Source organism: Pseudochaenichthys georgianus, unplaced genomic scaffold (assembly GCF_902827115.2).
Source record: "Pseudochaenichthys georgianus unplaced genomic scaffold, fPseGeo1.2 scaffold_360_arrow_ctg1, whole genome shotgun sequence".
Lineage (NCBI taxonomy): Eukaryota > Metazoa > Chordata > Actinopteri > Perciformes > Channichthyidae > Pseudochaenichthys > Pseudochaenichthys georgianus.
This window is the reverse complement of record NW_027262961.1, coordinates 1-23,292: the sequence shown is the minus strand read 5'-3', so window position 1 is coordinate 23,292 and position 23,292 is coordinate 1. Positions and strand designations below refer to the sequence as shown.

At 44.6% G+C, this 23,292-nt stretch overlaps 2 protein-coding genes across 2 annotated transcripts in view; one reads left to right on the top strand and one right to left on the bottom strand.

Annotated features, from left to right (window-relative positions):
- Positions 1 to 10,335, top strand: part of vcanb (versican b) — a 53,986-nt gene extending 43,651 nt beyond the window's left edge. Inside the window, exons 16-19 of the mRNA XM_071202373.1 lie at positions 1,103 to 1,185; positions 4,235 to 4,379; positions 6,803 to 6,985; positions 7,124 to 10,335. Of these exons, the coding sequence (XP_071058474.1) occupies positions 1,103 to 1,185; positions 4,235 to 4,379; positions 6,803 to 6,985; positions 7,124 to 7,332 (620 nt within the window). The 3' untranslated portion in view covers positions 7,333 to 10,335. The remainder of the gene's footprint in view (positions 1 to 1,102; positions 1,186 to 4,234; positions 4,380 to 6,802; positions 6,986 to 7,123) is intronic.
- Positions 10,336 to 12,909: 2,574 nt separating this feature from the next.
- On the bottom strand, positions 12,910 to 22,188 carry LOC117442228 (hyaluronan and proteoglycan link protein 1-like; the record flags this gene model as incomplete). The annotated part of the gene is made up of 2 exons (XM_034078227.1): positions 12,910 to 17,281; positions 21,886 to 22,188. Coding segments are annotated over 2 exons (593 nt in total), but the record flags the coding sequence as incomplete, so codon positions are not given.
- Between the last annotated feature and the right edge of the window lie 1,104 nt (positions 22,189 to 23,292).

Below are 23,292 nucleotides of genomic sequence, written 5' to 3'. Positions count from 1 at the left end.
CTAGCACACAGACCACAGCTAGCACACAAACCACAGCTAGCACACAGACCACAGCTAACACACAAACCACAGCTAGCACACAAACCAAAAACCACAGCTAGCGCACAAACCACAGCTAGCACACAAACCACAGCTAGCACACAAACCACAGCTAGCACACAAACCACAGCTAGCACACAGACCACAGCTAGCACACAAACCACAGCTAGCACACAGACCACAGCTAGCACACAAACCACAGCTAGCACACAGACCACAGCTAGCACACAAACCACAGCTAGCACACAGACCACAGCTAGCACACAAACCACAGCTAGCACACAGACCACAGCTAACACACAAACCACAGCTAGCACACAACCAAAAACCACAGCTAGCGCACAAACCACAGCTAGCACACAGACCACAGCTAGCACACAGACCACAGCTAACACACAAACCACAGCTAGCACACAAACCAAAAACCACAGCTAGCGCACAAACCACAGCTAGCACACAAACCACAGCTAGCACACAAACCACAGCTAGCACACAAACCACAGCTAGCACACAGACCACAGCTAACACACAAACCACAGCGAGCACACAAACCAAAAACCACAGCTAGCGCACAAACCACAGCTAGCACACAAACCACAGCTAGCACACAAACCACAGCTAGCACACAAACCACAGCTAGCACACAAACCACAGCTAGCACACAAACCACAGCTAGCACACAAACCACAGCTAGCACACAAACCACAGCTAGCACACAAACCACAGCTAGCACACAAACCACAGCTAGCACACAAACCACAGCTAGCATACAGACCACAGATAGCACACAAACCACAGCTAGCACACAGCTGCGTGCGTGTGTGTGCGTGTATGTGTGTGTGTGTGTGCGTGCGTGCGTGCGTGTGTGTGTGTGTGTGTGTGTGTGTGTGTGTGTGTGTGTGTGTGTGTGTGTGTGTGTGTGTGTGTGTGTGTGTGTGTGTGTGTGTGTGTGTGTGTGTGTGTGTGTGTGTGTGGTGTTGACCCCAGGAACAATGGCTAATGCTAATGCTAAAGGAGGATCCTAATGAAACAGTGATTAAAAGACGGTGTGTTTCTCTCTCAGGTATGGGCAGTGACTACCAGTGGCTCGGTCTGAGCGACAAGATGTTCGAGAGAGACTTCAGATGGACCGACGGGAGGCCGATGGTGAGGAGATGTTATATATGTATCAGTCTGTGGAAGTGTTGTATCTATGGGATCAGAAAAAGGGCCTGTGGAATCATGGTTCTGTAGATGAAAAAGTCCACGTTCCTCTCAGGATGCGTCATCAGGAGGCTCGACTGTCGACGGTGGGTTTTGAGACAAGTCAACTTTAAGGTATTATTCCTCTAACCTGTAGACGTATTACTCAATCTAGATCTCGTGTTGTGGGTGAGTCGCCAAGCTCTTTAAAAATACATTTAAAACACCCAACAGGACGTTTTCCTTCTAAGAATCCTGACCCGGTTACCGAAGATAGGAGACCACAGAGTCACCATACAGGAGGAAGCATGCATCTACTTATTTAAACTTCAATCATATAAACAGATGTTAAAGGTCCATGTCGTGCTCTTCTGGTTCTGACCCGCCCCCTCGTGTTCTGAAGCTTCTGCATGTGGACGGTCTGCAGTCAAAGACCCTCAAAGTGCACCCTGTAGCGAGTAAAGCTCTGACTCAGAGAAGACCCGACTGCTGCCCCAGAACGCCTCGTTGGACATTCCTCTTCCCGGAACCAAAATGGACCAATCAGTGGAGCTCCTCACACACCAGGACCTTTAGCGTACATGTTCAACCAACAGGGAGTCCCTTTGACGTGCATGGAGCTTCCTGGTGGGTAACAGACGAGCTGGGAAGGTGGAGAAACGCTCTCCTCAGATTCTCACAGCGTTAGAAAACTTTTTCTTTCTCGATATCAAGCCACACTTATTGTTTTCACTTCGGCTGTGAGTGTGTGTGTGCTCAGGATGAGTTTCGCTTGTTCTCGCTGTATCGCCGACCCGGAAACCTCTGTCCTCAGACCCTCTGTCCTTAGACCCTCTGTCCTTAGACCCTCTGTCCTTAGACCCTCTGTCCTTAAAACCTCTGTCCTTAGACCCTCTGTCCTTAGACCCTCTGTCCTCAGACCCTCTGTCCTTAGACCCTCTGTCCTTAGACCCTCTGTCCTCAGACCCTCTGTCCTCAGACCCTCTGTCCTTAGACCCTCTGTCCTCAGACCCTCTGTCCTCAGACCCTCTGTCCTTAGACCCTCTGTCGATTGAAGGGTTAGACAACCACCCACCTCTCCCTGTGTGTTAGTGACGGTGTGTGTGTTAGTGGCGGTGTGTGTGTGTGTGTGTGTTAGTGACGGTGTGTGTGTTAGTGGCGGGTGTGTGTGTTAGTGACGGTGTGTGTTAGTGACGGGGTGTGTGTGTGTGTGTGTGTGTGTGTGTGTGTGTGTGTGTGTGTGAGTGGGTGTGTGTGTGTTAGTGACAGTGTGTGTGTGTTAGTGACGGTGTGTGTTAGTGACGGTGTGTGTGTTAGTGACGGTGTGTGTGTTAGTGTGTGTGTTAGTGACGGTGTGTGTTAGAGACGGTGTGTGTGTTAGTGACGGTGTGTGTGTTAGTGACGGTGTGTGTTAGTGACGGTGTGTGTGTTAGTGACGGTGTGTGTGTTAGTGACGGTGTGTGTTAGTGACGGTGTGTGTGTGTGACGGTGTGTGTGTTAGTGAGTGTGTGTGTGTTAGTGGGTGTGTGTGTGTGACGGTGTGTGTTAGTGGGGGTGTGTGTTAGTGACGGTGTGTGTTAGTGGGGTGGTGTGTGTTAGTGACGGTGTGTGTGTTAGTGTGACGGTGTGTGTGTGTGACGGTGTGTGTTAGTGACGGTGGTGTGTGTTAGTGGCGGTGTGTGTGTGTGACGGTGTGTGTGTGTGACGGTGTGTGTGTGTGACGGTGTGTGTGTGTGACGGTGTGTGTGTTAGTGACGGTGTGTGTGTTAGTGACGGTGTGTGTGTTAGTGATGGTGTGTGTGTTAGTGATGGTGTGTGTGTTAGCGATGGAGAAGGCTCTGTCCCCCCAGAGGGTGGGGGCAGCGATGGAGAAGGCTCTGTCTCGGGGGGGGGGGGTGTAGGGGGGGATCAGGTGGGTGAGGTAGGGGGGGGGGGGGTCTGGTTATTGAGATTAGAGCTTATTTATTTATGTATTTATATATTTATTTGTCAGGGACGCTGCACATTGATTGACATTCCTGTAAATGCTCCAGAGTTAGCCAACAGGCTATTGTTCGTCTGTAGTCCCGGTCAGATGTTAAAAGTCATCCTAAAAACTTAAATACACTTAACAATAATAACAGATAAATACAATCAGTAAACAACTTTCAACAGAGATGCTTATATTATGATAAAAGCATCTATAAAAACAGAAATAGATATTCACAAAGCAGACGGAGAGCAACAGGCAAGGCACACGTGCAGACAGAGCGGATTTCCACTCGCCGTGTTTCTAGGTGAGATCTGAATGAACGGCAGGTGTTTCGTTCTCTCTCTGGGACTGAGTTCCTCTGACGGTCCCCGGCCTGCAGCACCACCGCCTGCTCGCTCCGGGAACTGCATCCAGGCACTCGTGTTAAAGAGCTCTTGTTGTTGTCGATGAGAGGCTTTGTTTTTTCTATCAGCTTTTTTTTTTACATATTTGAGAAATGTTTTCTGATCGAGTGTTTGTGAAACTTTCTGTACGGTTGGACTTTAGCACATAATTACCCAAAGTGTGGAGACGCGTTTCACTTTTGTTTTTGGACATATTTTTCAAAATGTGTCTTTAGTGACAGTTCATTTACTCTTATTTTTATTTATCTCCTATTTTTATAGTCTTTTATTATTATTATCATTATTTCCTTGATTTTATGTTATTTATTTTAGATTTTAGATTTTATTGATCTGTGTGAATCTTTGCTGTACTGTTTTTTTTTTTTCACGCTTACCCTGTTGCTGCTTTTGTACAACTGAATTTCCCCTCGGGGATTAATAAAGGTTCATCTTATCTTATCTTATCTTATTTTAGTGACAGTTCATTTTCATAAATGTAAATGTTATATTTCAGACTTAATTCAGAGATCCTTCAGGTATTCTTTTTGACTCTTTTCTCAGTATTTTCCTCGTGTTGGTGGCTCTGTCCTGTGAGCACCGAGTGCCTCAAGACATGTCTCTGAACATCAGCTCAGCGTTTTTATCTGTGTTCCCTCAGCAATACGACCACTGGAGGCCGAACCAGCCCGACAGCTTCTTCCAGTCGGGAGAGGACTGTGTGGTGATGATCTGGCACGAGGGGGGGCAGTGGAACGACGTGCCCTGCAACTATCACCTGACCTTCACCTGCAAGAAGGGAACAGGTACACACAGACACCGACACACACCTGACCTTCACACTGACACACCTGACCTTCACCTGACCTTCACCTGCAAGAAGGGCACAGGTACACCCAGACACTGACCTTCACCTGACCTTCACCTGCAAGAAGGGAACAGGTACACCCAGACACTGACCTTCACCTGACCTTCACCTGCAAGAAGGGAACAGGTACACCCAGACACCGACACACACCTGACCTTCACCTGCAAGAAGGGCACAGGTACATCCAGACACCGACCTTCACCTGACCTTCACCTGCAAGAAGGGAACAGGTACACCCAGACACTGACCTTCACCTGACCTTCACCTGCAAGAAGGGAACAGGTACATCCAGACACTGACCTTCACCTGACCTTCACCTGCAAGAAGGGAACAGGTACACCCAGACACCGACACACACCTGACCTTCACCTGCAAGAAGGGAACAGGTACATCCAGACACTGACCTTCACCTGACCTTCACCTGCAAGAAGGGAACAGGTACATCCAGACACTGACCTTCACCTGACCTTCATCTGCAAGAAGGGAACAGGTACACCCAGACACTGACCTTCACCTGACCTTCACCTGCAAGAAGGGAACAGGTACACCCAGACACTGACCTTCACCTGACCTTCACCTGCAAGAAGGGAACAGGTACACCCAGACACTGACCTTCACCTGACCTTCACCTGCAAGAAGGGCACAGGTACATCCAGACACCGACCTTCACCTGACCTTCACCTGCAAGAAGGGAACAGGTACACCCAGACACTGACCTTCACCTGACCTTCACCTGCAAGAAGGGCACAGGTACACCCAGACACTGACCTTCACCTGACCTTCACCTGCAAGAAGGGAACAGGTACACCCAGACACTGACCTTCACCTGACCTTCACCTGCAAGAAGGGAACAGGTACATCCAGACACTGACCTTCACCTGCAAGAAGGGAACAGGTACACCCAGACACCGACACACACCTGACCTTCACCTGCAAGAAGGGAACAGGTACATCCAGACACTGACCTTCACCTGACCTTCACCTGCAAGAAGGGAACAGGTACACCCAGACACTGACCTTCACCTGACCTTCACCTGCAAGAAGGGAACAGGTACATCCAGACACTGACCTTCACTTGACCTTCACCTGCAAGAAGGGAACAGGTACACCCAGACACTGACCTTCACCTGACCTTCACCTGGAAGAAGGGAACAGGTACACCCAGACACTGACCTTCACCTGACCTTCACCTGCAAGAAGGGCACAGGTACATCCAGACACCGACCTTCACCTGACCTTCACCTGCAAGAAGGGAACAGGTACACCCAGACACTGACCTTCACCTGACCTTCACCTGCAAGAAGGGCACAGGTACACCCAGACACTGACCTTCACCTGACCTTCACCTGCAAGAAGGGCACAGGTACATCCAGACACCGACCTTCACCTGACCTTCACCTGCAAGAAGGGAACAGGTACATCCAGACACTGACCTTCACCTGACCTTCACCTGACCTTCACCTGACCTTCACCTGCAAGAAGGGAACAGGTACATCCAGACACTGACCTTCACCTGACCTTCACCTGCAAGAAGGGAACAGGTACATCCAGACACTGACCTTCACCTGACCTTCACCTGCAAGAAGGGAACAGGTACACCCAGACACTGACCTTCACCTGACCTTCACCTGCAAGAAGGGCACAGGTACATCCAGACACCGACCTTCACCTGACCTTCACCTGCAAGAAGGGAACAGGTACACCCAGACACTGACCTTCACCTGACCTTCACCTGCAAGAAGGGCACAGGTACACCCAGACACTGACCTTCACCTGACCTTCAGCTGCAAGAAGGGAACAGGTACACCCAGACACTGACCTTCACCTGACCTTCACCTGCAAGAAGGGCACAGGTACATCCAGACACCGACACACACCTGACTCAAATATCAGAGACACTTTTGTAGTTGTTTAAAGCGACATTAAGGTTGTTAGAAAAATATCACTCGTCACCGGCTCGAGCTTCAATATCAGGATCCATGTATTTATGAATCCTTGCAAAACTGGAAGTAGTGGGAAGGGTTACATTTGGGAGTCCGAAAACAAAATGGTATTCTTTTTGTTTTGCATGAAAAATAACTTTGACAATTAAAACATTACCGGAATAGCTGGCCCTTTTTCCTAAATGAAACATTGTCTTCCAAACCGTCCAAGTGGGAAACTAGCGGTTCAAAGAACAGGGATTATAACAATTGAGATGCCATTAACTGTCATTCTTTAATAAAAAACAACTATTTGGTCAGCAATTATTTTGTGTTGATAGATTTATCCATTAGTTGGCTGACATCTGGTTGCTTCCTCTAGTGTCTTTAACATATGTCTTGAAGGGTAATCCTCCATTTCTGCCCCCCCCCCCCCCAGTCTCCTGTGAGCAGCCCCCCATGGTGAAGGATGCTCGGGTGTTCGGGGCGATGAAGCCTCGCTACGAGATCAACACGCTGCTGCGATATCACTGCGAACAGGGCTTCATCCAGAGACACGCCCCCACCGTCCGCTGCCGGGCCAACGGCCAATGGGACGCCCCGAAAGTCACCTGCACGAGCCGTGAGTCATTCACTAAATCTGAGTTCTCCACAGTCTGAGATAAGATACTAAGATGAGCAGAGATGGCTATGTGTTGCTATCACTAGCATCAGGCTCCATGGACATGTCCATAACGCCGTGTGTTCTGTCTTCTCCCAGCCGCAGCGTACCACGAGTTAATGACTCTCCGGCGCCGCAACAACCAGCAGGACATCCAGCACGTCCACCACACCACGAGTCCCCAGACACTGAACGAAGACGAGGAGCAGAAGCAGAGTCTCAGCTTCTTTCAGAACATCTGGAACCCTTTCCGGAGGGAGAAGAGGCAACGGCAGCAGGCGCACGACGAGGGAGAGACGAGGCCCTGATCCGGGCGTCGGTCAACCAGCCGAACACGGGTCCGTTTGGTCCAGAGGCATCTTTCGACAGAGGGATGCAATGCACTGTCTGTTGATGGTGCTTCGCCGGTACATTGTCCCCCAGAAACACTCCAGGATCTGAACCGTAACACTCGTGAGAAGTCAGTTCCACATCTTAACTCTTCACGGATGATATCGAGTCACGACGCTCCGAAAGGGAAGACTTGAAATGATCATTATCACACGTCAGGTTTCCTCCGCACGATCCAGCTCGACTCGACTGCATTTTGTACCTGGTGCTTTTCTAGAATACGTTTTCCAATGTCGACGGACTCGTAGTATCCCGTCATAGCTTTGTTGCGTCACTCTTTGGATGCTTTTATACAGAAGAAACCAGTCGAACGTTCGCACTTCAAATCACCCAACGTGCTTTTGCAGGTTGCCATTTTTATTTCCGAAACTCCTGCATGCAAAATAGTTTCTTTCTCTGTGACCTCAGCTGACCTTGCATACCACCACTAATGTTATTTTCTTTCAGTGAATGTATGTTTGAAGCACCTCCAGTGTCGGCTGCGCTTTACCATTTTTGGAAAAACGTATTTTATTGTCTGCTTTATATCGTGCTGTCTCCTCGCTCTTTTTAAAGCTAAAACCAACCTTATCCGTCACAAGCCACATTTTGGACTTTGACGTCGATCAAAATATCTGTTTTTACCCGGAGTATCTGCAGAATAAATCCAGACCGGACGTGTTACGGTACGTCCACACAGCAGCTTTAAACAAACCTTCCACCGCTTCCAACGCTTCTCTGCCCGTTGACTTTGAATGGGGATGACGTCACTTTGCCTCGCTTTTCGCCGAACTGCATTGTGGGGGAGCGAAGCGAAGATTTCCAGGATGTCCAGGATTTCCAGGATTCAAAAGTTGAGCAATGTTCAACTTTTGAAGCTGAGCTGGAAGCGCCAGCCAATCAAACACGTTTATGCAAATCTGACAGTAGAAGCGCTAGCCAATCAAACCGCGTGTAAGCAGGGAGAGCCAGACCGCAGTTCATTTCCTCATATTCCAAACGAGAAGTTACGGGAGCAAATCACCCGGTTCTTTACGACCAGAACTATTACCGGGATCCAAACCGGAGGAACCAGGCATGGAGGGAGGGGGCAGAGACAGTGGGGGAAACTGGAGTTTATATATATATATATTGCTCGCATAAAATCCCCGGGGTTTTTTGCTTTGTATGTCGGGGGCGGGAGATTCATCTGATTGGTTGTTGGTCGCGTTGCTCGCAAAAAATCCCCAAGCTTTCAGACACGCCCAGCTCCAAGACTTTCAAGATGTTTTCAAAGCTGCTGTGTGGACGTACCGTAAGGATCCAATAAAGCTAGCCGTGATATTGTGGTAGCTATTGACGTTAGCTTTTTAAAAGAAGAAAGAACCAGGTACTAGCCACACATTTTGCTGATGGAAAACCAACAGAAAGTTGAGTCGAGCCGTGCAGCGGAAACAAGTCTTGTGTCTTAGGATCCGAACACATCTTTCAATCTTTTTTTAAAGGTACGCTGTGGAGGTTATTTTAGTTTCTGATACGTAAAAAAGGACCAACTCTTAAAAACATTGATTAAAAGTGCCATAAACTGCACAAGGTTCCTTTGATTTAACGTTGAGAACTTTGAGCACAATATTAAAATACTGGAATGGTTTATTTTTATAGAAACCAGTCCAGTAGTTTTGAAAAAGCATGAATTCATCACTTTAAATTATTATTAAGAACATTTCCCAACGTGTCCAGTCTCAGTGTGCTGCTGCTCATTAAGACCCGTTTCCACCAGCTGATTTCCACGTGTAGATTTTTGTACAAAATATTTCAGCTTGAGAAACGATTTTTTAAATAAAAGGGAAAGGGAGATTGAAAGAGCGGCACACGAATCTGAAGAGGAGATTATTATGAATGTGTGTGTGCTATTAATCATAGGATATATAATATAGATACTATACGAAGCCATAAGAAATTAAGTTATTGTATACTTTAAAAACTATGAAAGGACTGTGATGTTAAATAAAGGTCTTGCTGTTTACAGATAGCATTTGTCGAGATGCTTTTTATTGACTCAAATTCACCTCCAAATTCTCCTTTTCTTCGAATATTTGTTGGGTTTTGAGTTTAGAGATGTTGCGTTTTGCTACAGATCTGGAATCTGTGTTTTAAAATCCATTGAATAAAGGAATGTGAAAATACGAGAGTGTATTAGGACCATTGTAGGTTAAAACAAATACAAATAAGGAGTCATAGAAGGGGAGGATAATCCAAGAAAAACGATGACATTTAAAAACGATAAAACTCTGATATTCATTCAGATTAAAGTGTTAAATTAAAAAAACTCACAAAATGTTCATTAAAAAAAGAAAATTCCAAAAAAAAAGTCCAAAATTATGATAAACAAAATACATAGATGGAAATTAAATAAATTGGATTTTATTATATAAGAAGTATAAAACATAATCTTTAATACATTTAAAAGTACATTTGGGCGAATTTTTTATAGTTTTTTGGCTTTTTTTTACTTGAAGCTAAAATAAAGGCAGATGTTTTGACACCGACTGTAATATGCGGTGTTTTATTGCAGCGTTTTTCCTGCAAATGTCTGGTTTTATAACCTCAGAGAATTTATCGAAGTGTGTACATATACGACTTTCATCTCTTGAATTGTTCCTTGAAATATATATTTTTTTAAACCTACAATAGTCCTGATAAGCCATCATAGAGACAAGCTTGCTTTTGACCTTCTCCTCTTCATACGTTTTCCTTTTTATATATTGTCTGTCAGTGTAAATGCTTTTTTTAAATGTTCTTCTACTCCATGTGGTTTACTGTATCTTTGGCACAAGAGCGTATTTGTATGTAATCATTGTTTCTTTCTCCATTTTGAGTAACTGTAAAAAAAAATGTCCTTCATCCTGGTTTCAGTGTCATTGTCAGCTGTGTGTGCAATAATAGGAATTATCATAACACGGCCTGTGTGTGTGTCGTCTTTTATTTCACAAATCACATCAACACAACCTACAATGTGTAACTTACCTTTATTGTTGCATCTACAACGGATCACATGCCTGTGTGACATAAAGAAACCATAAACGTGGCCATGGCCTTACAGTATTTGGATGGGAAAGTGGAGATGAAGAGGAACGACGTACCACGCAGGCTAGGTACCGTTAGCATACCATAACTGACCAAAACACACCTCTTCAGAATGGCTTTTTAATGTGTGAATAATATTGTGTTGTTGTTTTAATATTTCAACTTTTATATTTCATTTCCTTTTTAATACCACTGTTAAGTGTCTATGAGCACCTGAAAAAGCGCTTAGAAATTAAATGTATTATTATTATTATAACACAACGCTAAGTCACCAGCTAGTGCTAAGTCACCTGCTAATGCTAAGTCACATGCTAATGCTAAGTCACATGTTAATGCTTAGTCACCAGCTAATGCTAAGTCACCTGCTAATGCTAAGTAACATGCTAATGATTAGTAACCAGCTATTGCTTAGCCACCAGCTAGTGCTTAGAAACCAGCTAATGCTAAGTCACCAGCTAGTGCTTAGTAACCAGCTAATGCTAAGTCACCAGCTAATGCTTAGTCACCAGCTAGTGCTTAGTCACCAGCTAATGCTAAGTCACCAGTGCTAATGCTTAGTCACCAGCTAGTGCTTAGTCACCAGCTAATGCTAAGTCACCAGTGCTAATGCTTAGTCACCAGCTAGTGCTTAGTCACCAGCTAATGCTTAGTCACCAGCTAGTGCTTAGTCACCAGCTAATGCTAAGTCACCAGTGCTAATACTTAGTCACCAGCTAATGCTAAGTCACCAGTGCTAATACTTAGTCACCAGCTAATGCTAAGTCACATGCTAATGCTCAGTCACCGGCTAATGTTAGTCAGCCGCTAATGCTAAGTGGCCGGCTAATGCCAGCACAAGCAAACTAGCTTGGTTGTCTATTTGACTCTAAATGGGACCATGCTACACTGTAACATCATGCTGTTGGAAGAATATTTCAAACTAGCAATTAGAAATGTCCAATTTTTGGAATAAAATCACTAGATTGCTAACTATGGCGCAATCCTGTGATCTAGGCCTGTTGTTGTTGTTATATCAAACATGTATCAATATTACCTTTTTTTCAGCAAACTGCTATAGTCTGTAACCAGAACTTAACTTCTCTTTATCTGTGAGAAGGTGTCTCTCGATGTGAGATTTTTTTTACTTTAATCCATGTTTCACGTATGAACACACCCAGACTCACTTCTATCACAGGGTCCTGGACACCTGAACAAGACGGCGTGTTTTTAAATGTCATTTTATATCATTGCTTTTAGATTTTAGATATCATTTTATAATATTTTTCTTAATGCTCTTAATGTCTTTCATTTTTGTAAAGCACTTTGAATTGCCTTGTGTTGAAAGGTGCTATATTTTCATTTCATTTCAAACCTTTATTTAACCAGATTGGTCCCATTGAGATCATAGATCTCTTTTTCAAGGGAGACCTGCAGCATATAGGTTCCACATGAAACATACAAATATAAATATAAATAAACTTGCCTTGCAGCAAAGTGAGGTAAAGTTAAAACACTGAAGGCAGGGGCGGACTGGCCATCGGGACGTTCTGGACGATTCCTGATGGGCCGGTACCGAAGTGGGTTGGTCGGATAAGTCACTAGCACCCCCCGTTAACAGTTTACTAGCGGTAGCCTACTAGCTGATTTTTAGTCCCAGTCCACCCCTGACTGAAGGTCAGTAGAAACACGGTGTTCGTCTGGGAAGTGTGAAGTCACTTTTTTTGTATTACATTTGTATGGCACTTTTTTTAGGGATGAATTAATCCTCATTTCCTAACCTGGTGCAGTGTTTCTCATGGTATACATGTTTTGGATTTTATTCATTTGAATGCAAAGTTCATACAATAAATATACTATGATAAGGTAATTGAAATGTATTAATGTAAGGTCAATAAACATTATTACTATTATTATGTTTTTAATTAGCTGAAAACTACTTTTTGAAGGCGGTACATTATTATTAAATAGTAAAGAAATGTCTAAAGAAGTGTAGACTATGAGTTTGTTTCTTTGTTTCACCTTTGTATTATTGTAGAAAATGTTTATATGCGTATTTAGAAGTGTGCATGAATGCTGACCTGTGTATCTTACCGTTAAAACAAATGGCCTCCCTAGAAACCAGCGTGTGAACATGAAGCAACATAAAAACCCCAGACGTCGCCAGCATGCCGTCACCCGGCTCCTAAAACAGTCCCGTGCTTTGGCAACACGTTGTTTCCGTGTGTGTGTGTGTGTGTGTGTGTGTGTGTGTGTGTGTGTGTGTGTGTGTGTGTGTGTGTGTGTGCAGGCAGCAGCGCCCCTCCCTCTGGAGACATTACTGCATTACCCAGGAACTACACCAGAACTACAGTCCATTACGTCAACTTACGTCTTTACCTTTAGCGTAGCTGCAGACGGATTGCTCACAAGGTGTCGTGATTTGTGATAATAGGCGAACTCAATGAGCCATGAGTAAAGAGGCGGAGGCAGAGTCGTGTTTTATGATCGGTTTTATTGTCCTTTTGTCTTTGGGACCCTAAGTTTTCTTGCAAGCTGCAGGTATAAGCATCGGTCAGATTGTACAGAAAGGAAAACAGGCAACAGATTATTTTAAGCTTTTAAGGAATAGCTTGACATTATAAGAAATACGTACAATCAATCAATCAATCAATCAGTGAACGTAAATTATACTCTCGTGTGTATGCTAATTATGAAGCTGGATCCAGCAGGTTAGCTTAACTTAGCAAAGACACTGGAAACGAGGAGAAACAGCTAGCCAAACGTTTTAAAAATGCCCCGACCAGCACTTCTAAAGTCTTTCAACTAACATTTTTCTTCCCAATGTAAGTTGTAGACATTAGAGCTACTGATATGTGGATATTGTTCCCGATGGAAAGAGCTAGGCTAGCTGATTAGCCGTTGGGTTTAGCCTCATATTTAACACAGACAGAATCAACTTTGGTGTCAATCTGTCTTTCTGAAATTGTACTTATTGTCCATTTCTTTAATCTGTACACAAGTAAAAACTAAATGTTATATCTTTACAGGGAGTGAGAAGAATCAACTTTTTTCTCAGGCAAAAGCAGGACTTTCCTCACGTCTTTTGCGGAGAGGTTGCACTCTTAAACATGTCAAACCATCCGTTAAATAAACTGACACTTAACACTGTTTGCAAACTGTTTAAACTTCCAATAACACAAGTAAAGGAAACATCTCTTAGTTGTGCAATCCTGCAGCAGACTCTTCAGCTGCTGTTCTGTTTCCCACCCTGTCTAATCGTTACATAACGTGTGCAGCAGTTCTGCGGTGATACGAGCGTCCGATAGTCCAGTGGCTTGTCCAATTTGAAGCCAAGCAGAGATGGTGACCGGTCCGGACTGCGCACAGTGAGCTCATTCCCGATCAACGTGCACTTCTCTGATACCCTTACATGGAAGAACGCTCAGGGTTTTGTTCAATGTGTTTCTAACAGTTTGCAGGTTGGCTGCCGGCCCGCTGGGTCTCTGCAGAGCTCCGATAGCAGTCCATGAGCCGAACACTCGGCATCTGGCCCGATCCCATCCGTGACCTCAGCTCTCCCCGCGTAACTCTTAATCTGCTGCTGGAGCAAATACAGTGTCCCCTTTTCGTTGGTCTTTTATGGGTAGTTTTACTCAACACAATATATTGAGTCCAAACTTTATGAGTTATGGTTGAGACTCAAATGTCTTCTGGACACTTGATTCTGCATCTAGCACATTTTAAAGCTGGCACGATATCGTACGACGGGAAGATGCAAAATTCATGCAATTTGAACATTTTACTTTCAACATGTCGGAATGAGTTTTGCCGCCACTTCAAGGTTTGGCAGCAAAACGTTCCAATCAGAAGATATAACAAGTGATTCCTGCACAGAAACATTCATATGGAGTTACGCACCGAGTGCTGAGGCCACTGATGGTCTTTCACTTTAAGAAACTACAGTATCTGTATCAAAAATAGCAGTTTTCAAGGCGCTAGATAGATATATATCGTGTGTAGCACTGACGGTGCTACGTCATGCTAAGACGAAGCCACACTCAGCCGAACGGTTTCTAATCATGCCAGGCGTTTTCTATTTCTGCACAGCGACTGTTTGTCAGAGCAAAATTCATACTTTATTTTTACCACTGTCGTATGTTATGAAAACCAAAGAGACTTGGATAGTTTGGCCGATAAGACAAAGAAAATAATAATGTCTACAGTATATAAAAAAATAGTCATAAACAGAAGCACATTTCTAGATACTAACATCCTACACACTTAGAAAAAACATAAACAAAAGTTGGATTCTTTCCTCGTTGAGGTGGCGATGTTCGGTCCAACACGGTTGTATAAAAACATAAAATACTGGACGGTGTGATGAAGCACAAAGCACCAGTAGTAGCACCTTGTTGCGTAGGGACGGAGAATATCATGTTTTCGTTGGGCAGGGCTTGATTTCTACCTGATGACCTCAGGATGTGACGCTTTGTTTAGGGCTTGATTTCTACCTGATGACCTCAGGATGTGACTCTTTGTGTAGGGCTTGATTCCTACCTGATGACCTCAGGAGGTGACTCTTTGTGTCGGGCTTGATTTCTACCTGATGACCTCAGGAGGTGACTCTTTGTGTAGGGCTTGATTCCTACCTGATGACCTCAGGATGTGACGCTTTGTTTAGGGCTTGATTTCTACCTGATGACCTCAGGATGTGACTCTTTGTCTAGGACTTGATTTCTACCTGATGACCTCAGGATGTGACTCTTTGTGTCGGGCTTGATTTCTACCTGATGACCTCAGGATGTGACTCTTTGTGTAGGGCTTGATTCCTACCTGATGACCTCAGGAGGTGACTCTTTGTGTCGGGCTTGATTTCTACCTGATGACCTCAGGAGGTGACTCTTTGTGTAGGGCTTGATTCCTACCTGATGACCTCAGGATGTGACTCTTTGTGTAGGGCTTGATTTCTACCCGATGACCCCAGGAGGTGACTCTTTGTGTAGGGCTTGATTCCTACCTGATGACCTCAGGATGTGACTCTTTGTGTCGGGCTTGATTTCTACCTGATGACCTCAGGAGGTGACTCTTTGTGTAGGGCTTGATTCCTACCTGATGACCTCAGGATGTGACTCTTTGTGTAGGGCTTGATTTCTACCCGATGACCTCAGGAGGTGACTCTTTGTGTAGGGCTTGATTCCTACCTGATGACCTCAGGATGTGACTCTTTGTGTCGGGCTTGATTTCTACCTGATGACCTCAGGAGGTGACTCTTTGTGTAGGGCTTGATTCCTACCTGATGACCTCAGGATGTGACTCTTTGTGTAGGGCTTGATTTCTACCTCATGACCTCAGGATGTGACTCTTTGTGTAGGGCTTGATTTCTACCTGATGACCTCAGGATGTGACTCTTTGTGTAGGGCTTGATTTCTACCTGATGACCTCAGGATGTGACTCTTTGTTTAGGGCTTGATTTCTACCTGATGACCTCAGGATGTGACTCTTTGTGTCGGGCTTGATTTCTACCTGATGACCTCAGGATGTGACTCTTTGTGTAGGGCTTGATTTCTACCTGATGACCTCAGGATGTGACTCTTTGTGTAGGGCTTGATTTCTACCTGATGACCTCAGGATGTGACTCTTTGTCTAGGGCTTGATTTCTACCTGATGACCTCAGGATGTGACTCTTTGTGTAGGGCTTGATTTCTACCTGATGACCTCAGGATGTGACTCTTTGTGTCGGGCTTGATTTCTACCTGATGACCTCAGGATGTGACTCTTTGTGTCGGGCTTGATTTCTACCTGATGACCTCAGGATGTGACTCTTTGTGTCGGGCTTGATCAGAACAAGATAAGTGCCCAAAGTTTCCATCGTATGGAGGTGCTGTGAAACTCAGTTCAGACGTGTCCTTTTCTTTTCGATTGTCCGTTGTTTAACGTTAGCTGTGATATCTTCCCACCCTCGCCTTGATTAAATAATAAGAACATTAAATATGTGTAAACGATGTGTTGATCCCACATTACAATGCAAGGTTTCCATGAACTAAAGCAGTGGTTCCCAACCTTTGTTTGACTCGGGAATCCCTTGAGCTAGTCGCCAATCTGTAAATGAAGATTCACCTACATTTGTGTCGTGTTAAATAAACCCTTTGTTGTTGTATTTTACCCAACCTTGTGTCCCGTGTTTGAGCTCTGGTGCCGCTGCAGGTAGGCTGGCTTCATATCATCATTTGTGGCTGCGGTGGATCATCAGATCTACATCCACGCTGATCTGAGCATCTCAGGTTACAGAGTAATCCAAAGTAAAGTTACTAATAATGTGTAATGCATTACTTCTTTTGAGTAACTACGCCAACACTGGTTACAATAAACAGCAGGGAGGAACTGTTACCACGGACACCAGGCGTATGCGTGGAAATACTATATATTGCGATCCCCCTGCAATCCCCTCAACTACCCCTAGGTTGGGAACCACTGAAATAAAGCATCACGGTTTGTTTGAAATTCCTCCTGTGTGTGTGTGCGTGTGCGCGCGCGCGTGTGTGTGTGTGTGTGTGTGTGTGTGTGTGTTTGCAGCTCAGTGTTGGCCCTTGAAGCAGTACACTCCGTACAGCTTGTGCTTTTTGTCGGGGAAGCCGCTGAATCGTACGGCGGCCTCCGTTGGGCTGCAGCGGCGCCGGGGGTTAGAGATCGGGTATCGAACGCTGCCGTCAGCGAGCCATCCCGCGTCACAGCGGTCGAAGCCCAGAAGCTTCCAGGCGGCGTACATCTGGCCCACTTTGGCGATCTGAGCGCCGTCTTTCTGACACGCTTGGACCGCCTCGTCGTAGGTCAGCTTCGACGGGTGGATCAGGTAGTAGAACCGCCCTGCAAGAAGACAAGGGCTCGTAAACACAATGACACATGACTTTGGTTTAACTTAAAAGAAAGAAGACGTTTGGTGATGAAGCCTTCGCCAATCATGCCCCGAAGCTATGGGACAACATACCTACAGACATCAGGGAGTCCTGCTCCGTGGAAGTCTACAAAAGAAAGCTCAACACATATCTGTTCCCTTTAGCCTTTGCGCTAACTTTTGCTCTGTGCTGCACCTTCTCAATGCTGTCCTCTGCTCTTGTGTTATCAGGGTCAGAGACCAGAGATCAGCGAAGGGATGGGTACCGAAACCCGGCAATAAGCGGGCCCTGGGGCTCCGTTTTGAAAGGCCGTGGATCAGCTCTGACGTTATCTGTATTGTTAAGGCAAGGCAAGTTTATTTCTATAGCACCTTTCAGCACCAGGCAATTCAAGGTGCTTTACAAAAATGAAAGACATTCAGACAAAGGCATTTAAAATCAGTCATTAAAAAGAAAAGCTAATAAAATAAACATTAAAAGATAAAAGTTACAGTGCAGTCTAAGATATGAATAGTAATATTTTTAATTTATTCACAGAACCTCCCTTTGGAAATACGAACATTTCCGTCCCGATTGTTAATTTAGACTGATTGTTTTCACCATGTTTTGCTCGCATGACATCCACAACCGGACCCTCAGGAGGGTGTACTAGCCCCCTACCCTGCTTTGCGTTCCATAACAAAGTCTTTAAGTGTTACCTGAACACCCCGTGTTACCAAAACACTCTTTTTCACCCGTCGGTGATGTGATACTTGTTCCTCAGTACAAATCACCCAAAAACTGATCGTAAACCCTGGCTACGACGGATATCCCAAATATCCTACTTTCGAGCAGTCCCTCTCAGAAATGTCATGGAGTTTCAGACGGTTTTCACCATGTTTTGCTCGCATGACATCCACAATTGGATTTTAACGGTACTGGAGACATTTTGAATATATGGGGCGGGGCCTCACAGAAAGTTGATGAAATTAGAAGCCAGCAGGAAGCCGGTCTCTTCCCCAGCTGTCCATCAAGGATAGTGGACGGAGAGCCACCATTTTGCAATTTCATTGTATCATTGTTTAATTAAATGCTGTTAATTTGTAAATAAACTTCCTGGATTCTTTTCAGCTAATCCTGGGCTACAATATACTTAAGTATAAAATAAAAATATACTTTTTGAAATCACTTAATCTCACAGGCAAATATCGTACTTCTTTTAGATGTACGATTTTCCATACCAAAAGTAGGTGATTTTAAATGTGGGTTTATGGGTTGAGAAATGTTCCTACTTCTCATGATAAATAAAGTATGTGTTAGTAAAACCCTGACAGGGACCATCATGCAGGATTTGACCAACGTTTTGCAAATAATATGTGTGTGTGTGTGTGTGTGTGTGTGTGTGTGTGTGTGTGTGTGTGTGTGTGTGTGTGTGTGTGTGTGTGTGTGTGTAATCCTAATTGTAATCATAATTTTATCTTAATTGTAATCCTAATTGTATCTGAATTGTAATCCTAATTGTATCTGAATTGTATCTTAATTGTATCCTAATTGTAATCCTAATTGTAATCTTAATTATAATCCTAATTGTATCCTAATTGTATTCTAATTGTATCCTAATTGTATTCTAATTGTAATCCTAATTGTATCCTAATTGTATCCTAATTGTAATCCTAATTGTATCCTAATTGTATCATAATTGTAATCCTAATTGTAATCCTAATTGTATCCTAATTGTATTCTAATTGTAATGCTAATTGTATCCTAATTGTATCCTAATTGTATCCTAATTGTATCTTAATTGTAATCCTAATTGTATCTGAATTGTATCTTAATTGTATCCTAATTGTATCTTAATTGTAATCCTAATTGTATCTGAATTGTATCTTAATTGTATCCTAATTGTATCCTAATTGTATCCTAATTGTATCCTAATTGTATCTTAATTGTAATCCTAATTGTATCTGAATTGTATCTTAATTGTATCCTAATTGTATCCTAATTGTATCCTAATTGTAATCCTAATTGTATTCTAATTGTATCATAATTGTAATCCTAATTGTAATCCTAATTGTATCCTAATTGTATTCTAATTGTAATGCTAATTGTATCCTAATTGTATCCTAATTGTATCCTAATTGTATCTTAATTGTAATCCTAATTGTATCTGAATTGTATCTTAATTGTATCCTAATTGTATTTTAATTGTAATCCTAATTGTATCGTAATTGTATCCTAATTGTAATCTTAATTATAATCCTAATTGTATCCTAATTATATTCTAATTGTATCCTAATTGTATCCTAATTGTATTCTAATTGTAATCCTAATTGTATCCTAATTGTATCCTAATTGTAATCCTAATTGTATCCTAATTGTATCCTAATTGTATTCTAATTGTATCATAATTGTAATCCTAATTGTAATCCTAATTGTATCCTAATTGTATTCTAATTGTAATCCTAATTGTATCCTAATTGTATTCTAATTGTATCATAATTGTAATCCTAATTGTAATCCTAATTGTATCCTAATTGTATTCTAATTGTAATCCTAATTGTAATCCTAATTGTATCCTAATTGTATCCTAATTGTATCCTAATTGTATCATAATTGTAATCCTAATTGTATCCTAATTGTATTCTAATTGTAATCCTAATTGTATCCTAATTGTATTCTAATTGTAATCCTAATTGTATCCTAATTGTATTGTGAACACTATGAGTGAGGTGAGAGGGGGCACGTTAGGAGGAAGGAGGTGAGCTCAATGGAGGAGGGACTTCATGTTTTTTGGTCAATCCTATTTGAATTGCTGTAAAACCTGAACATTTTAGACAGAGGGTCTAAGGACAGAGGGTCTAAAGGCTGAGGGTCTGAGGACAGAGGGTCTGAGGAGCAGGAGGAAGGAGGTGAGGGGAGTGGAGGAGGAAGGAGGTGAGGGGAGTGGAGGAGGAAGGAGGTGAGGGGAGTGGAGGAGGAGGAGGAAGAGCGAGTTACTGTTGTCCAGCCTCCGTCGTCTCCGTCTCCTTTGAGGCGCTGTCTCTCCCCTCAGCTTCCTTCCTCTTTGATTTCGTCCTCATCTCCTTCTCTAGCATCTTGCTCTTCATCTTCTGCAAGGCGACGCCTCCGTCCTCAGTGTCCTTCCTGCGGGAGAAGAACAGAGGTCCTCCAGCAGCTTCTTCTCCTCCTCCTTGGTCTCCCAGCTCAGCTGTCCCTGAGCCAGGTCGTCCCTCTCCTCCTCCTGCTTCCATCGTGTCTCCGTCAGATGGACCTTGGTGTCCCTGAGCCAGGTCGTCCCTCTCCTCCTCCTGCTTCCATCGTGTCTCCGTCAGATGGACCTTGGTGTCCCTGAGCCAGGTCGTCCCTCTCCTCCTCCTGCTTCCATCGTGTCTCCGTCAGATGGACCTTGGTCTCCCTGAGCCAGGTCGTCCCTCTCCTCCTCCTGCTTCCATCGTGTCTCCGTCAGATGGACCTTGGTGTCCCTGAGCCAGGTCGTCCCTCTCCTCCTCCTGCTTCCATCGTGTCTCCGTCAGATGGACCTTGGTCTCCCAGCTCTCCTGGTTCTGGGCCAGGTCTTTGAGAACCTCTCCTTCTGCTCATCCAAATGGTTCTCCAGCTGCTTCACCTGCCTCTCCTCCAGTTGGACTTCCTTCTCCAGGCTCAGGTTCTTCTCGGCCGCGTCCTTTTCCTCATCCTCTGCCATTTTTAGTTTCGCCTAGTTTCGCCTAGTTTCTGCAGCAGGTTGAAGGTCACCAGGTTGTCCTCGTTGTTCCACGCGGTACCGGATGGCGTCAAAGAGCCTTTTGTTGTCTTGGTCGAACCCTGAGTTCCTGTTACTCAGGATGTCCTCAAGACCTTTGACATTGTCTTCTTCTTTGCGCATCCTGTGGCCGAAGCCAGCCCTCTCCTCCCCTAAAGCCAGGTCAGACTCATCCAGGCCGTATGTGCATCCATTTCTGCAGTGGAACTGCCTGTAAGCTCCATCAGCCACAGCTCCACGGTCGAAGGGCCCGGCGGTCCCCCTCTGGTTCTGGTGGGTTCTTCTATCCATGGCCCAGTCTGTGGACTCGTGCTGTGCGTAGGCACACATACTCTGTGTGTCCGTGGAAGAAGCTGTCTGTCTGGCAGACTGTGAAGGTCGTCTGAATGTCTCTTACCGATCTGCAGTGAAGAATGGATGCTGATCCTCACACACACACACACACACCTGCATACAATCACCAACACACTACAACTACAACTCCCAGCATGCTCAGCGGCAGGAAACTACAAAGGGTAAAAGGGAAAAGGTGATCAGTTTGTCCCACTTCGTGTCTTTAAATGTTTTACAGTTACTAGTCGCTAAATTTGATGTCTCGTCATATAGCGTTTCCGTGACAACGCATTCCTCGCCATAAAACACGATATCGCTGTAACTCAAAGGAAAAATGTTCCGATCGTCACCAAACTTCACGTGTACATCACCGGTCCACGCCTCAAGACTTCTAAACAAGTGTGTGGCATGGAAACACAAACGTGCATTGTTGTAACTTTCAATCTAATGTATTTGTACACACACACACACACACACACACACACACACACACACACACACACCTTTGTAGTGGGAGGTGAAGCAGAACACGTCATAGTGGTTCTTGTCTTTGTCCCTCAGGCCGTAGTTTCGGACGCCCGGCGCCATGTTCTTTCCACCGCAGGGTTCCCGAGGGTTGGTGATGGGATACTGGACCGAGCCGTCGCTCAGCCAGCCGGCGTTGCACCAGTCCAGTTTCCCTCGCCACGCGGCGTACAGCTGATCGAACGAAGCCACCACGGCGTCCTGATCCCGGCACGCCCGCTCGGCGTCGTAGAAGTTCAGGTTGTAGCGGCCGAGGCGAGGGTAGTACGGGAAGACGACACCTGGAGGGGAGACAGGATGCGTGTCAGCACGAAGTGAGAAGTGTATCTCCAGCACAAAGTAAGGCTTCTTAAAGGTCTCCTATTATACTATGTGTAGGCGTGTCCTCTGGGAACCGAGGAAACAAGTTCATTCCAATGTTTGACTTTTTCTTTTCCGACAGCACCTATTTAGGGTCAAAAGAAAACATCTTGCAATTTAGACTTTGTTTTATTGAAATGTATTTTAAATGTTACAGTCTGTTCACTGTAGAGCAGTGCTTCTCAACGTGTGGTCCGCGGACCTCTGGTGTTCCGTGACCGCCCCCTAGTGGTCCGTGAGTATATTGGTACAATTTGAAATTAATTAATTAATTAAAGTTTTCCGCACTCTCGCGGGAATATCTCCGCAATGGAGCGAGTTTAAGTTTCACTTTCGATTGCATGATACAGCCCGGCGCAACACCTTTATTTACTTCGAGCGATATTAACAGAGCACTTATATACTAACAAAGGACTGGCTTCTCTAAAGCCAGCTGAGTAGCACTTCAAATGCTTTGGCTCTATGAAGCCTGATTTTATGATTCTGTTTTCTTCAAGGCTGTGTCTTGTTGGTCGAACGCACTTATTGTGAGTCGCTCTGGATAAAAGCCTCAGCTCAATGTGATGACATTTATTATAGGTCTCATAAAAACCATGTCTATGAAGTGTTTTGCTGACACACCGGGGACACATATTTATGTATAAAAGACATCAAAAAGTGCCTCTTGCCTTTAAATCTCAGAACCGTGATTTCAAAGTCACAAATACTGACAAAGGAACCTCGTGGCTCCTCTTACGGAGACCTCGGGGTTTGGGTTTAGTTATTTAACCTGATGACAGAAAGTCTCTCGCTGTGTTGCTCCGTCAGCTGCTGCTGCACTTCTTGGCTTCAGAGCCTGCTGTCTTAAACATAATGAAGCTGCTGTGACTCACACACACACACACACACACACACACACACTCACACTCACACTCACACATACACACACACACACACACACTCACACACTCACACTCACACATACACACACACACACACACACACACACACACACACACCACACACTAGACCACTAAAACACACCA